The 17533-nt window shown below is 39.6% G+C and overlaps 1 protein-coding gene across 1 annotated transcript in view; it reads right to left on the minus strand.

The window, feature by feature from the left end:
- The window catches only part of ttc27 (tetratricopeptide repeat domain 27), a 135533-nt gene that overhangs the window by 10602 nt on the left and 107398 nt on the right, over positions 1 to 17533 (minus strand). The window contains 8 exon segments of the mRNA XM_062058984.1: positions 2885 to 2986; positions 2988 to 3051; positions 3149 to 3171; positions 3173 to 3202; positions 4697 to 4795; positions 4924 to 5151; positions 5643 to 5765; positions 15970 to 16065. Of these exon segments, the coding sequence (XP_061914968.1) occupies positions 2885 to 2986; positions 2988 to 3051; positions 3149 to 3171; positions 3173 to 3202; positions 4697 to 4795; positions 4924 to 5151; positions 5643 to 5765; positions 15970 to 16065 (765 nt within the window).

The raw sequence follows: 17533 nt of genomic DNA on the forward strand, positions 1-17533 counted from the left end.
TGCTGAAGTTGTTGTCTTCTTGAGTTGCGTAAATGAGGAGTGAGGATATGTGCGTGTGGAAGGAACGAGATAAGTTGAGCTGTGTTAGTATAGCTTGCTCAATAAAAGTTTAAAAAGAGCGTTAGACTTGGTGTGCACTTCTTCTGGACGCTACAATTGGTGGCAGAAGTAAAACTTTGCGCATACTGCACTGCTTAATTGTGTGCGCAGCCTGCTACGTCATCGAGAGGTACGTGCCACGTGAAGAGCTCGCCGCAGAGAGAGAGAGAGAGAGAGAGAGAGAGAAAGAGAGAGAGAGAGAGAGAGGAGAGAGAGAGAGAGAGAGAGAGAGAGAGAGAGAGAGAGAGAGGAGAGAGAGAGAGAGAGAGAGAGAGAGAGAGAGAGAGAGAGAGAGAAGGGAAGGAGAGAGGCAGTGTCTACAGAGAGAGAGAGAAAGGAAGGAGAGAGGCAGTGTCTACAGGTGCAGCGCACGCTGCTTGCCATGGGGGAATTCCGCCCTCAATGAAGACTCCCAGGTTTGATGGCAAGGCGAACTGGGAGGCATTTCATCCCACTTCTGACATCAATTGTAGAGTCCAGAAGAAGTGCACACCAAGTCTGACGCTCTTTTTAAACTTTTATTGAGCAAGCTATACTAACACAGCTCAACTTATCTCGTTCTTTCCACATGCACAGCTATCCTCACTCCTCATTTCCGCAACAGCAACGCTTCCCCCTTCTTCGCCAATCACCTTACAGGCGTGCTACGTTCACAACAAAGAGGATGCAGGATAAAGTGACAGAAATTGAAATTTTTGCATGGTATTATACATCAGGAAGTGTTGTGTAAGAAAGTGTTAAAAATAAAACCATCAAAAGCCATCTGCTTTTGTATAAAGATAAGTTAGGTTAAATGAAAATATTTTTATCTTACGGTATAATCAAAAATAATTTAAGCAAAATTTAATTTAAATATTGTCGGTGTGGCCCTCCAGCAGTGCTCGGGTTGCTCATGCGGCCCCCGGTAAAAATTAATTGCCCACCCCTGTTCTATGTGTTATAGTTATTTTAATGACTCTTACCATAATATGTTACGTTAACATACCAGGCACGTTCTCAGTTGGTTATTTATGCGTCATATAACATATACTTATTCAGCCTGTTGTTTACTATTCTTTATTTATTTTAAATTGCCTTTCAAATGTCTATTCTTGGTGTTGGGTTTTATCAAATAAATTTCCCCCAAAAAATGCGACTTATACTCCAGTGCGACTTATATGTTTTTTTCCTTCTTTATTATGCATTTTCGGCCGGTGCTATTTATACTCCGGAGCGACTTATAGTTCGAAAAATACGGTAGTCCTGACCAATTGTTATGAGAAGAAGGCTGAGCAAAAAGCATGTAAGAGTAAATCATTATAAGGATTATTGATTTTCATAATAAGGACACTTGTGTTTTATCAGTTATTCAATCCTTTACAACTACACGGAAATATTGTCATGTTGTAACGGCTGTTTTTGTTTAAAATCACTAGTCATACAAGCGAACTAGTGTACAACTACCGTAATTTCCGGACTATAAGTCGCTACTTTTTCCCCTCATTCTGGTCCCTGCGGCTTATACAACGGTGCGGCTTATTTACGGCCTGTTCTTCTCCGACACAGACGAAGAGGATTTCGGTGGTTTTAGTACGCAGGAGGAAGACGATGACCGGTTATTTTGATAACGTACAGGCGAGCACTATGTATTAATTTGCACCGTTGTATTATTTGTACTCTGCACGAATGCTGTTCGCCATGTCAAAGATGTGAAAGTTTGATTGAATGATTGAAAGATTTATTGTTAATAAATGGGACGCTTTGTGTTCCCAAACAGTCATCTCTGTCCCGACAATCCCCTCCGTGGTAGCAGGAACCCCTATATACTACGGTAATTACACATCAAAACCCTGCAGCTTATAGTCGGGTGCGGCTTATATATGGATCAATCTGTACTTTCCCCTAAATTTAGCTGGTGCGGCTTATAGTCAGGTGCGGCTTATAGTCCGGAAATTACGGTAGTGTAAATGTTATGAGATGTCATGACACCAGCAGCAAACTAACTTCATTACATTTTACTACATTTCATGAATGATTATACAGCTAATCCACTTTTAAAATGTACATTAGCCATGTTTGAAATGTTTTTTTCATTTTAAAATCACTTGTCATGATGCAACTCATTAAGATTAAATTAAGATTAAAGTACCAATGATTGTCACACACACACTAGATGTGGTGAAATTTGTCCTCTGCATTTGACCCATCCCCTTGGGGAGCAGTGGGCAGCAGCAGCGCCGCGCCCGGGAATCATTTTGTGATTTAACCCCAACTCCAACCCTTTTGTTGCTGAGTGCCAAGCAGGGAGGTTATGGGTCCCATTTTTATAGTCTTTGGACATGTTGTAGCTTCTAAATACTGTGACCTTTGTTTTTATAGCTTATTATCTGTGTGCTAATTGTGATGTTAGGTAGTACATAGTAGTGCAGTATGTTTCCTGCCTCTGTCTCAGCCACCAAACAGCTTGATGTGATGAAATAGCAAGAAGAGAGTGGCATCTCAGGGGTATATTTTTTACCACTTCATCTTGCCCCTCACTTTTAAGGGGTAAATTGGGATTAAGTCAGAGTCAACATGCCTCCAACCTAATTATCTGCATGTGCTGGACTTACATTTTCAGTACCTGAGACCTCATTTTGTACACCATGCAAGATTAAAAAGGTCTTATATTCTAGACTAAAGACAGGTTTAAGGCATTTTTGTGTCATGTATCAAGCAGAAAAATGTTGACAGTCTAAACAATCAGCAGATTGTTAGGTTAGTGTTTCGATCACTACAGTACGTTTCTTAAAAATGTTGTTTTTACCTGGATTGTCCTTGTAGCTGTCCTTAGATCCATTAAACGATGGTAAGCCTTGATGGCTTCAGAGAAGGCACCGATATCAATACTGACAACAATGAAGTTCTCTCCAAATCTGCCAGTGTTCGTAGTTACACTTGATGGCTTCCTGGAGGGTGAGGAAGGCTTTGTTTCTGGAAAAAATGACACAGCAGATACTCAATCTGGTGGAATGTTTCTGTCAGAGTGATCCGTGCTAATAAAGTCACATCAAACTTGGTGCCCACTTACTTGTTTCTTAGGCGAATGTAGGCCCGTAGAGAGGTTGTTCCAGGCTTCTGCATTCTAGGAGTAGAATACCATTTTGAAATGGAAAAAACATGTTTGATTTTTTCTCAAAGCAGAAACAGAAACAAATCATTCTAATGATCAATAAAACTACAGGCAGTCCTGGTTTTATAATTAAGTTAATCCATGAATTATTAATACTGAACTAAAAGAAAATGAATGTATTGTAGAACAACACTGCACTGTGAAAGGACACCACTACTTTTGTTCTTTATAGTGAACATTTTCCTTTCAAGAGTGAGCTAAACTCTTCCGAATGCATGTGTGTCAAAGAAGAGGACGGGGAAATTATGCATGGTAAAATGTTGAGAAAGTGTAGAAAGCAACATTGGCTGCATGTTTGACGTTGCAACAATCAACAAGGACAAAGAAGGTATCTTTAAACAGAGACACACCTTCCACTGGTGAAATTGATGCTGACTGGCCAAAATGTGCAGGAAGTTGCGGGCTTTGGACAATGTTGCGTTGCATAATTTGTGGAAATGGTTGAATCTACGTGAAATGGTGTGATCACAACATTGTGAAATCCTGCAGGGACTGTAAATTGAAACTATAGTTGTATTTGTTGTTCAAATGCTTGAAGCGATATGAGTAAGATCTGATGGACCTTGATTTTTTTCCCCCAAATAGCAGCAATTTGAAGCTGCTCTACTTATGCATCCCTATCTCGCATTTGCATGAAAGCTCGTTATTCTTCCCATCTCTAGTCATAGCGATGCTGATGTTTTAAGTAGCCGATAAGGTTTGATGTGTTTGATGATTTTTTTTACTTCCTGGTGCAATGTTTGCAGAACATTTGGTGAAAATAGCGAGAAAATGTCTTCTTCTGACAACAGTGAAGAAGGCCCACACGATCGACAATACTTATGAGAAAAGGAGTGCTTGATTTGCTCATAATAACCCACCTGGCACAATATGGGTAATCTTGCTTCGTTGGAGCGTTTTCTTTTTTAATTCGATATCTGAGCTATTTGTTGTTTTAGGATTTATTGTTATGATGTCATAATTCCTCATAGCAGCCTGATAATTATCTGTCCAATATTTATCCTGCACTCCTTGTTGTTTCAATATGAAATATGACGACTGCGAGAACCAAACTCAGAAGTCTTATTTTGCATTTGTACTCAAAAAAAGTAGAGGGACTAAGTCACCAACACGTGGGATTACTTGTTTGAAGACCCTATTCTGTGGAATGATACGCAGGAGAACAGACGAGTTTGTCACGCACAATGTTGGGCTGTATGATAACTCACAAAGTATAAAAAACTGGGGCAAAATATATGTGAAGCATTTTTTGTCACAGATTGAATCATACGAAAAGTTGGTAATCAACATCTCACACTTGGTAGAGTTCCAGGATGAAACCAAAAAATATTGATAAAGTTTTCGTTGTTGTTCAAATAGGAATACTTTTATCATAAGTGCAGATGTGAGATTCAGGTGAGACCTTGATGGGGTTGTCAGTTTTCTTGCATGTGTTTTGGTACTTACATCTGGCTCCAGTCCCACGCATCTTTGGAAAGCCCGAGCTGCTCCCTCGTAACTTTGCAAGGCAAGGTAGGCACAACCAAGAGAAAACCACACACCAAGCTATCCCATGACAGAAACACAATTAGTATAATTACTGTTTTTGGATTCATGGTTACTTTCGGTGTACAAGCAAATACATAGAGGTGTGACAGCAACACTAAACAAAAATGAATACATGAGACTTGTACCTGTAGGGCGTTAATTTTGAGTGCCTTTTCGAAGCAGTCGACACACTGCTGAAACTCTTTCTGACGGAGATGCAGCAGGGCTTTGGAGCGCATGGCTCTGGCACTGCGATGGCCTGACAGATCCCAAGCTTTGTCATAATACTGATGATCTCTTAAGATGTCCCCAAGTAGGCAGTACAGACTGGGAGTCTCCTTCTTTGCCAGCTCCTGACGAACTAGCTCTTCAGCCTGTAAAAGACAGGAGGATACGTTGGTCTCATGAAGAACTGCTGATTGAATATTTTTTCACATCATAAAATACTTTTTATGATGTGAAATGGTCCTAAATAAACATGAAGGAAATTCAAAAGCTCAGAATAAATTGTAATATGAATTCATTTACTGCTCTTTTACAGTAGATAACAAAATGCCTAACCTAACTAAAAACACCAAAAATTGGCAAATATTGCAACTGCCATTTTTCTGCTTAGCGCTACTGGCTGAGGGTGTGGCTAACTGGCTATATCTGTTAGTCAGGATATCACCTGACTGAAAATAATGTTTGCAGAAACACGTGATTACCCCATGATTTTCGACTAGGGATGTAATAATTACTGTTATCAATAATAAACCACAGTAAAACTCCATGCGGTTAGCATTACCGTTTAAAATAAAAATGATCAGAACACCGTGATTGATAACCGCACTTTGATGACCTCACAGTGTGTGCGTTTGTGTACCTTCCCATGCTGGCCAAGTCTCTCCCAGCAAACGATGACATCTTCCCATAGCTGCAGCTTTTCATAAATGAGCAGCGCTGAACTGGTGCAGCCGAGGTCTATCAGCAATGCAGCTAATTGTTTCTGCAGAGAAAGCAGGAAAACATTTTCACATTGCCCTTCATTTACCCAGGAAAGTCTCATTGAGATTAAGAATCTATTTTTGATGGGAGTCCTGCACATTCATACACCAATGTAGGTGCCCCTGGGAGCAAGATGGGTGACGTGTCTAGCATGAGATACAACGGCAGTGATTGGGATGGCAGAAGCTGGACTCTCTGCCATCCGAGCCACACCGCCCCATGCATCCAATTCGGCATACATCCACATTTGAAATATTATGTATGAACTATGAAAAACTGTATGAAAAAAGAGATGGGACAATTGCAATGTATCCCTTGTGTTCGACCATTACACTAATACATAAAACACTTTTTTTCATCTATTCATCTATTTTCTTCTGCTTATACGAGTATGGGTCGCAGGGGTAGCAGTCTTAAGTCTGAAGGCTTCCTGGTCTCTTTCAGCTCCACCAGGGGCAGGGGGACAACAAGGCGTTCCCAGGCCAGCTGCGACACATAATTCCTCCAGCGTGCCTGAGGTCTACCCCTGGGCCTCATCATGGCTGGGCATGTGTCCAGGAGGTATCCTGACTAGATGCCTGAGCCACCTCAACTGGCTCCTCTCAAAGTGAGAGAGCAGCGCTTCAACTCTGAACAAGTGAGCTTCTGTCAGTCTCTTAGTGTGAGTCCAGCCGTCCTTCAGACGAAACTCATATTTTCCGCTTGTACTATAGGATTATGCTCTTTTGGTCGCCATTTAAAGCTCGTGACCATAAGTGATGGCAAGAATGGCAAAGGTAAATGGACCAATAAATTGACATCTTTGCCTTACGATCAGCTCCGTCTTCCCTACGGCGATACGGTACAGAGACTACATTTCTGCAGGGGCTGTGCCGATTCCCCTGTCGATCTGACATTTAATCTTCCCTCTCTCGTGAACTCCTCTATGTGGGGAAAGACCTACCTCCCAAACAAAAGAAGTCCAATCCACCCTTTTCTGGCTGAGAACCACAGCCTCAGATTTGGAGGTGCTGAGTCTCCTTCCAGAAACTTAACACTAAGCAGCAAACCACCCCAGTTACATCACAACTTGATGTGGCCATCAGGACTAAATCATTCGCAAAGAACAAAGATAATATCTTAAGCCCCCTTAACTGGACATTAGTGGTGTCCCAATTTAACTTTTTCACTTCCGATACGATACCGATATTGGAGCCTTTACCATTGACCTGTACCAATGGATAAAACAATATCAGCAAGAATAATCCTTTTGTTATTTTGTATTGTGATGTTAAGAAAGTGAAATTAGTCAAACAGAGAACAAGGAAGGAGGAAACTTGGCTGAATTTGAATATACCTTCTCCGCCCTTGTTTTTGCCCTCTCTCATTGGTTTTGCGCTTTCACGTCAATCAAGAGGTGCTCAAATTATACGTCAGGGAGGGGGGGAAAGCCGAAGAACCTCTTTCAAAGTGAAGTGAGCTGACAGACCTCCCTACACTATCCAGTGCGAGGAAAAAGATGGCAGACCAGAAACCAATAGAAGCGTACAAATGTATGTTATTAATGTAATTAATAATTTTCATAATGATACTGGTGGTTTAGTCAGATTTCAAACCTTTGCTACTGCACGTAAATATTGGCTTTAAACACAAATACACAATGAAACATATTTTATATACTGCAAGCTGTTACACCAGCACTTGCATATATTGCCAAAAACGTTGTCTTTTAAACTTATAAACTTTCTTCTTCTTAATAAAAACAGGCAAAAAATAAATAAAACCAGCACAAGCAAAGCCGAACATCGCGTGTGACGGCATCTTGAAAGTAAATAAACATTTGTTGTATGTGCCTTCCGCCACTGCTGCCAAACGGCGAGAACTGATGACGTAGCGAGCCTCGATCAATGTCCGTATGCATAGGGGAGTATTTGCAATACTTGGCCATGGCACTAGATGCTAGAGCCAAGGGGCAGGGTTAAGTAGACGAGGAGAGGGTAAGGTGGGAGAATTCGAATTGAGCCTTTATTGTCATTGCACAAGTACAACAAAATTTACATTTTTCAGCAAAAATCTGTTCAAGACCAGACATACATTGTATAGGAAGACAGAACAGGAACGCTGATGGGTCGCCACTTACGTGGGAAAAGGTGGACATTAGGGGCGGAGGGAGCTCAGGTTGGGCACGAAAAAAAACCTTGATAGCCAAGATAAGTACCATATTTTTCGGACTATAAATCACAGTTTTTTTCATAGTTTGGCCGGGGGTGCGACTTATACTCAGGAGCGACTTATGTGTGAAATTATTAACACAATACCGTAAAATATCAAACAATATTATTTAGCTCATTCACGTAAGAGACTAGACGTATAAGATTTCATCGGATTTAGCGATTAGGAGTGACAGATTGTTTGGTAAACGTATAGCATGTTCTATATGTTATAGTTATTTGAATGACTCTTACCATAATATGTTACGTTATCATACCAGGCACGTTCTCAGTTGGTTATTTATGCGTCATATAACGTACACTTATTCAGCCTGTTGTTCACTATTCTTTATTTATTTTAAATTGCTTTTCAAATTTCTATTGTTGGTGTTGGGTTTTATCAAATAAATTTCCCCCAAAAATGCGACTTATACTCCAGTGCGACTTATGTTTTTTTCCTTCTTTATTATGCATTTTCGGCCGGTGCGACTTATACTCCGGAGCGACTTATACTCCGAAAAATACGGTATACATGCACATGTTACGACAAAGAAACCATGAGACTTGCAACAGGAGGGCAGGGGTATCCGGGGGCGAAACTACTGCCCTTCTGCCACTGCTCCAGCCGTCCGTCCCACCTATAAAGTTATGCGGTGACAAAGGTGTGGGGTTGGGGTATGTGTGCATATATGTATCCATGGTTCATGATGTGGACAGGGAAGGAGTTTGTTTCGTCTTCGCTGCACTGTCCTCGAGGGGAATCTTGAAGCAACGACCTTGCCAGGTTGCTTGACAGGAAAACAATCCAATGGTAGGTATGAAAAACACTCAACTAGTTATTATTAACTGTCTGGAATGGATTTATGCTCTCTTTAGGCTGAAGTGTGGTAATTGTTTTTGTTGACACCTAGTAGCCACAGTAATTCATGATGTTAATCTCATGACACAGTAGGTCATTTGATACGGACATGCTTGTTACTGGATACCAGTGACGTGCAGTGACATTTACACCAGGTGAGGCAGGAATTGTGTTTCCATTGCAGTTTTTCGCAAAATAAAAGCGATATTTCAAACATTTTGACAAAAAAGTACATTTGTCACTTGTAGGTGTTTTCAAGCAAGGGTGTTTTGCGTCAGGAGCCATAATTCTCGTAAAATATTGTCCCGCGAGACTCAACTTTGAGGAAGATGGACGGTTTGTCATTCCATGGTTTTGGAGCTGTGATCACAATCGCAGCCACTGCTGTTGCCGTGATTGTCAATAGAAGACCAAGGCAGTGGGTGACTGCTCAAAGGCAATGTCCTTACGTATGGCAGCGGCTACGAATAAGGGATTTTTGGAGAGTTAAAAAAATTACAAAATCAATAACAAAGGGCAACCTTACATATTTTGGATATCTTTTGTCAGGTGTGAAATAACAGTAGAAGATGAAGAGGCTATTAAATGTACTGAGAAGTTAGGAATGTGGCCAAATATTTAATTTGATGTACTTGAGCTAATATTAAAACAGTATATCCGTAAATTCTGGACTATAAGCCGCTACGTTTTTTCCTACGCTTTGAATCCTAAAACGGTGCAGCTAGTTTATGGAGTTTTCTTTGCTGACAGCCAAAAAGAAAAAAAAAATTCATTAAACACATGCAAAGACACTTCAGTTGTGTGTTATTTTTTGTGCTTTGGCGCTATCTTTTGGACGAGTTCGCTCAGTGCAGGTGCTGCTGGGTGAATGAATTCCTGCTGTTTAAAGCCTGAGGTAGAAGTTTGTACTGTCATTCGTCCATTGCATTTCTACTCCTATCGATTCTTCATTTATCACTGGGGCTGTGTGATGTCTGTATGAGTGTTTTCATGCATCTCAGGGCATTCAATCGATCGCAACTGGACTGTTTGGTTTGTCTTGGAAGACGTTTCACCTCTCATCCGAGTAGGCTTCATCAGTTCGTGCTCACAGACTCAGATCTAGTCGAGCGGCTGATGCAAAAACCCCAAATGTTTAAACTCCAAAACTAGGAGGGTGTGCCTGGGCAAGGATGGTTTTGCCCTATCGTAGTGAGAAAACAACTGTTTTGCATCAAAACAGTTGTTTTCTCACTACGATACTACGATTGTCGAAGTTTAATTTCCCCTAGTTAGCATTGAGGTATTGTGTGGCAGAACGATCCCTGTGGATCGACTACTACCAGTCAAAAATAGTGCATATTTGTCCGTGCTATTGTAATGTATGAAGCTAGAGTTGTTAGCATTAGCTGATATGCTAACACATTTACGTGTCCGTGTTAGCAATATTACCTTACTGTTCTGTTTGTATTGTTTCAGTTTCACAAATTCCTCAGTAAATTCACCAAAACGTCACCGTGGAGTTATTGCATCTTGTATCTGCAGCTTGTGGGTCCATTTTGTTTGTTTTGTTCAAACAGTCGTTTTACGGACGTTTCACAGACACTGTTTGGAAACAATTAAGGTATGTAAATAAGCATTTACAAAATCTTTCTGTGTATATAACTCATTTCACAACGTATATACCTGCGGTGCGGCTAATAATTTTTTCCCAAAAAGGTTGTGGATGCGGCTTATACGGTAAGTTTCACTAGTGTTTATTTGAGGCTGGTAGCACAATTAAACGTTTCAAACCAGAGTAAGATTACAGTGTAAAAAACAATAAATGAAATAAATAATTTAATAATGAAAATAAACTGCATAATATGTCCTATTTGGCCTAACATGAGCAAAACGGGATTGTAAACATGAAATGGTTTTGCACAAAAACGAAGCATCCATCGAGAAAGCTACACCCAGCAATAAAAATGCCTTCAGTGTGTCCTTCCATGCAGGGTATGATTCTCCAGCATGATAAAAATACTGCATCATAACATCAGCTGCAATCAAGCGCCTCAACCCACTTTACTGTCCCCAGGCTGCAATATGGACTCCTCAATTTCAGCAATATTGCTGTTATCTGTTATTATATGCCGCCTGGGGGAAGCTTCCTCGACAAAATGAGCTGTCCTTCTCCCAGGCCCTCCTCCAATATCTCAGACACGTGTAAATTATTCTATTACAGCATATTTTATTCACATATCTTTGACTGGCTGCAGTGACTTTGTAACACTAAGACACTTTAGAGCGCAACAGATGCTATTATATTTTACATTTGTCACAATGGTGTCACAAAATACATAATTTTCAAACAGTTTAATAGTCGTGGGCCAAAGTGGGAAAAAGTACAATAATTGTATTATTAACTGCGTCCATTGCAATCTGACCTCACCTTCAACTGTCTCTGGTAGGTGCATTAATTATATACCTCTGCCAAGTACATCGCATGTTATCTTTTTAGACCCATTTTTTTCTCAATTGCTGATTTGCATCACCTGCAAAAAGCTTTTAAGCACATACAGTGGATCCCGTGAGTCCCGCTTAAGTCGACAAACTGTAACCAAGTATAGTCTAAGAATGTAAAACATAGGATGTTCGATCGGGGTATTTTGTTGCCGATTTCGATACTGATCATCCATGAGTGAGCTCAGCCTATACCGATTACATGTAGTAACTGTTAAAAACTTTTTTATGTATTTATGATGAGTTCTGATTATGGATTGATCCGCCCTCTTCTCATGTGTAAACCTGACTGCTACACAGCAAAACACATTGTTCTATTATCCTCTCTCTAACTTTCATTAATCCGCTAGGTTAATTTTTCTGTTAATAACTTCTTACTTTCTGCTGTAACCCGCTTCCATCTACACTGCTTAAAGTTTACTAAGCATTTATTTACTCTGTTGTGTCAAACTATCTTAGCGGCTATCTTAGCAATTAGCATGCCTTCTTGTCTGCTTCTGCTTGTTCTTACTTGGTGTGTAACATGTTTAATCTCCTTAATTAATAACTTAGAGGCCTACTGAAATGATTTTGTTTTTATTTAAACGGGGATAGCAGATCCATTCTATGTGTCATACTTGATCATTTCGCGATATTGCCATATTTTTGCTTAAAGGATTGTCGCTGACGTCACAGGTTGAAAGGCTCCTCACATTTCCCCATTGTTTACAATGCAGCGAGAGCAATTCGGACCGAGAAAGCGACGATTACCCCATTAATTTGAGCGAGAATGAAAGATTCGTGGATGAGGAACGTGAGAGTGAAGGACTAGAGTGCAGTGCAGGACGTATCTTTTTTCGCTCTGACCGTAACTTAGGTACAAGGGTTCATTGTATTCCACACTTTCTCCTTTTTCTATTGTGGATCACGGATTTGTATTTTAAACCACCTCGGATACTATATCCTCTTGAAAATGAGAGTCGAGAACGCGAAATGGACATTCACAGTGACTTTTATCTCCACGACAATACATCGGCGAAGCTCTTTAGCTATGGAGCTAACGTGATAGCATCGGGCTTAAATGCAGATAGAAACGAAATAAATAAACCCCTGACTGGAAGGATAGACAGAAAATCAACAATACTATTAAACCATGGACCTGTAACTACACGGTTAATGCTTTCCAGGCTGGCGAAGCTTAACAATGCTGTTGCTAACGACGCCATTGAAGCTAACTTAGCAACGGACCTCACAGAGCTATGCTAAAAACATTAGCTATCCACCTACGCCAGCCCTCATCTGCTCATCAACACCCGTGCTCACCTGCGTTCCAGCGATCGACGGAGCGACGAAGGACTTCACCCGATCATAGATGCGGTCGGCGGCCCGGAGACGGAGGAAGTCAAGGTGAGGTCGGCGGCTAGCGCCTCTGCTATCCATCTCAAAGTCCTCCTGGTTGTGTTGCTGTAGTCCGCTGCTAATACACTGATCCCACCTACAAATTTCTTTTTTGCAGTCTTCATTGTTCATTAAACAAATTGCAAAAGATTCACCAACACAGATGTGCAGAATACTGTGGAATTTTGAAATGAAAACAGAGCTTTTTGTATTGGATTCAATGGGGTCCGAATACTTCCGTTTCAACGATTGACGTCACGCGCATACGTCATCATACATAGACGTTTTCAACCGGAAGTTTCGCGGGAAATTTAAAATTGTACTTTATAAGTTAACCCGGCCGTATTGGCATGTGTTGCAATGTTAAGATTTCATCATTGATATATAAACTATCAGACTGCGTGGTCGGTAGTATTGGGTTTCAGTAGGCCTTTAGGGGAATGGCTCCATGCCCTAAATTAGTCTGATTTCTTAAATAGTTCGGTTTTTGTATTTTCACACATTTATGTGAAGTCCCAACGACCGTGTGCCTCCCCGTACACTGGTGGGTTCTTATTTCTGTACTTGTGTATTGCTTTTCTGGTTTGCCTATGATGTCACACCAGAACAAGGTATCTTTGCGGCTCCTTACAAGTCAACAGCCCAGTTTTTGTTGTACCTGATGTTCGCTCTAATATTGGCGCAGATTACAAATATTAAGTCTCTAATGGCTATGCTGATGGTAAATAACAGACACCATCAAAAAAGTATCCTAAATTGCACTACAAACGTAACAATACTAACAAGACAGTCTCGGAATAACTGGATTGAATGCGGGTCTGAAGCAAAGACTGGTGGGAGAGACTGAGTTTTTTTGAAGGAATTTCCGCACAGAGAATGAAAAGAAAGCTTTCGAATGTCTCAAGGTTCATCCGATAAGCTCTGTGGATTGCTGGAAGGAGTTTGAATCCGAAGGAAAAGACTGTTCATTCCCGCTTTAAATGAGGGTTGCTATTGTTTTGTACAAGCAGAATACAGAGGTATTGATAATCAGTTTGGAGTTTAAAAAAAATGCAGCGTGAAGAGGTTTGTGTACACTTTCTTTTTAGGCCTAATATACCTGCTTCTCTTTTATCACACTCGTTTTTGTTCGGGAGTCCGAATTTTTTCCATTACATACTTTTTTTAAAAATAAATCTCTGTTTCTCTTTTTTTCTCCCATGGATGCACTTCAAACTGTTCAGTTCTTTTCATTTGTGAAGCAAATAAACAGTCTCCTCTTTATTTTAAGTGTTGCCTATGTTTTTATTGAACGTGATCCGCTTCCAGGTTATATCCCACGCGTTGAGACTGGCGCATGTGCGACACAAAGGGTCCCCTGAGGCGGCACACACCCACTCGAGAGATCTGGTTTTCAATTGCATAATTCAGGTGTGTTAGTCCAGTTTTTCAAAAAGCAAACAGAATCAGATTAAGGTGTTTTCATGGGTTGTAGGATGCTTCTTTAGAGTCTAATTATTTGAAAAAATCTGAATAATTCAGCGAATGGAAACAAAGTCATTGTGTATAAACATAGAAAATTAATGGCTAGCCGCCTCTGTCAGCTGAGGACCAAAATCAAATAAAAGTATTAGCCAGACAGGATCAGTGTTAATTTTGATGACTGAAATTTTTTGTCTTAGTTATAGTCAACAACCAATTTTTCCAAGACTAAAATTGGACAATAACAAATCAAAACAAATGCACGTTGACGAAAACAATGACAAAAACGAGACGAAAATGTTGACGGAGGCTAAGTCCAATAATATTTAATTTTGTCTTTCGGCGGGTGGAACAAGTTAGGAATCTATCCAATCAGAGTGGCATGCGGGAAAGGGGTGGGGGATAAATCATGAAGGGGTCCAATCAGAACTACTGTCTTTATAGAGCAAAAAAATGGCAAATCAAGACTGTATAGGGATGTAACGATAAATGGTGTTAATGATGACCGCAGCAAATCTCCCGACGGTTAGTATTACCCATTGAGATTAAAATGATCGAAAAATCTAGATTAATAAATGCACTTTGATAAACTCACGGACTGACTGGTACCAGATCTCTAGCTTAAATGCTAACATGAAAACATTAACGTATTTCCCCACTAAGAAACAACATACCCCAATCTAAAATTATAAAAACATTACATTCTGAGCAACTAAGCCTGGTAAATGTGCACATTGATCCTACAAGCTGTGCTGTGTTAGAACGGAAATATGATGATCAATCTTTCCTCAGAGGAAAAGAGACAGTGTTTTTATAGTGCGTTCAAAAACAACTTAGATTTTTTTGTTCCGCACTTTTCATTTAAATAAATATTAAAGTACAACAGTATAAACCAACATTTAACACTATAAAAGCTTAGCAATTACATTTTTCAAGCTACCACACAAAGAAAGGTATGTGAGATATATACAGTATACCTTTTAGACTTATAACCCTGGTTGCTGTATTTAAACGGGACAGCGGCAAAGACGCCAATTCTGTACAGAGTGTAGTTATACACAATATAGAATACGACTACTGTAGTTTGTTTCTTTATATGACCATTTAGTCATGTTTTATTCAACATTTGAAAAACATTTTTTATTTCAGCTGAAATAACACAGTAAGGTTAGTGTGAATTTTACTTATTGATATATTCATGTAGTGCAGGTCTTGTTGTGAATTCAGTTTTTGAGATACTCTGCAATAACCTTAATAAAAGGTGTTTCAAGACAACTTCAAATAATAACTTAACATTTTAGTCGACTAGATTTACTCTAATTTTAGTCAACTTAAATGTTGAGGAATTTATTCGACTAAAACTAAACCACAATTAAATCAATTTAGATAACTAAAATATTACTAAAACTAAAATATATTTTGATAAAAAGATTATGACTAAAACTAAATTCAAAACTGCTGTCAAAATTAACACTGGAGGCGATCGTTTTTTGTATCGTCAATGGAAGGCATTAATCGACATTTGCCGATCACTTACTTTTTCATGGAAATCAGATGATCAAATGGCACATCCCTATTAAAACCCCATATAAAAATAATACTCTGAATAACAATATGCACATATGGAGGAAAACCTTGTCAACTAACTGTAGCACGTTGAAAAAGTGACAACCGCTTATGTTGACATCAGAAACAGGTTCCAATGTATCCTGCTGAAGTTTAACAATTATTTAAAATTCCTGATGTGGACAATTCTTACTAAAGGTACAATCAAACTACGTTCTGACAGAGATCAAGTCAAATATTCATCAGTTGTTGCTGATAAACAATATCATTACCTGAATAACCCATCTGGTTGGAGCATGGCAGCAGTAAAAGACCTTTAGACGCTCAGTAAAAGGACAGTTTGTGTCTTCAAAATGGTCTGCAACTGCCTGAAAAACAAAAATATTGTGGGGATGAGAAACACATATTTCCCCCTTTCTTTGTCTTTCTCATTGTTGTCGATTATTTTTCCTGCTAGTTGCTGATAATACAGGAATGAGTCTTTAGAATTTGAGTACCCCCACTTTAACAGCAATACTGAAATCCAAAATGCATTTTGTGGTGAATTTGATTAAACACAAAACCAAAATGCAACAAACACGGCAAAATATGAACACAAACGGTAAAAAAGCACCTTCAATCTGCTATAATATCACTTTTCTGCAAACTTTGTTGTAAAAATCTGTTTACGCATTTGTCCTCGACACCCATGTTGCAGGCTGGTTGCTCTGGAAACGAACCCCGCCCGCACTGCTTGGTGCCTCATTTGCTTGAAGCTGCTGTGACGAAGATTACCGTGATAACACGTCTATAAATCAAAAGCGGAGATTCTGATCTTAATGGGCCGTATGCGGGCCTGCTTTAGAACAATTATATGATGCACAATTAGATGTGTGCTGCAGGACAACCATGGGATAAAGAGTACATTCCTGTAACTTTGTCTGTAAAATATACATTTTTTATTAGCATTTCTCGAATCTAGTAACAGCATTTCATGACTAATATCCATAGAGACGTTTTTTGCTAATGGTTTTTGTGTGTGGTTACAGCCAACAAACAATTTTGCTCAATAAAGTGCTGGATGGACCTCCTGTCCTGACTAAAGCGTCTTGACAGACGTTACAATAGCGTAACAGTGTTGACAAACATTGACATCATTTTATCTGTTGTGGCCGCTTTTTGTCACCTGTTACAGAGTTGTATTGCAAAATCGTACAGAATAAATGTGTTGTTGTTTTTTTAACGTTTTGGTGGGATTTTATTTTGTGTGCGGCATGGATTTGCTGTTTGCAGAGGACGAGTAAGCAGTGCGCTAGACCAGGGGTGTCAAACTCAAATACAGAGTGGGCCAAAATTTAAAACTGAACAAAGCCGCGGGCCAAGGTTGAACAAATTAACCTTTTAATAGGGACCCAAACAAGTTTTGCATTGAATATTGAACAAGCAAGGCTTATATAACTTTATAGTGACATGCAAAATCGAGTTCCAAATAATAATAATAATAATTAAAAAATATCAATGGCATATCAAATACAATTTAAATAAAAATTGAATGCCTCTTTTCTATTTGCAGCCTTCTGAGGTAAATATCAACATTAACTTTTTCCACAGGCTAATAAGTTAGAAAATAAAATAACAATGAATAAACCAACCATTCAGGACTTTAAATTGCTCAGTTTGCAACACACTGATATAATCTGATGTGCCCAAGCCAGATACCTGGCATCTTTTCTTGGGTGCTAGTTCATTAATGTCGGGGCTCAGGCTTTGAGCTGAGGCAACCTTCATTATCGAACAAAGGTGTTCATCAGTCATTATATCTCGTATTCCACCCGGACCACAGTCTTGGGGTCTTGC

The sequence above is a fragment of the Entelurus aequoreus genome, linkage group LG09 (assembly GCF_033978785.1).
Source record: "Entelurus aequoreus isolate RoL-2023_Sb linkage group LG09, RoL_Eaeq_v1.1, whole genome shotgun sequence".
Taxonomy (NCBI): domain Eukaryota; kingdom Metazoa; phylum Chordata; class Actinopteri; order Syngnathiformes; family Syngnathidae; genus Entelurus; species Entelurus aequoreus.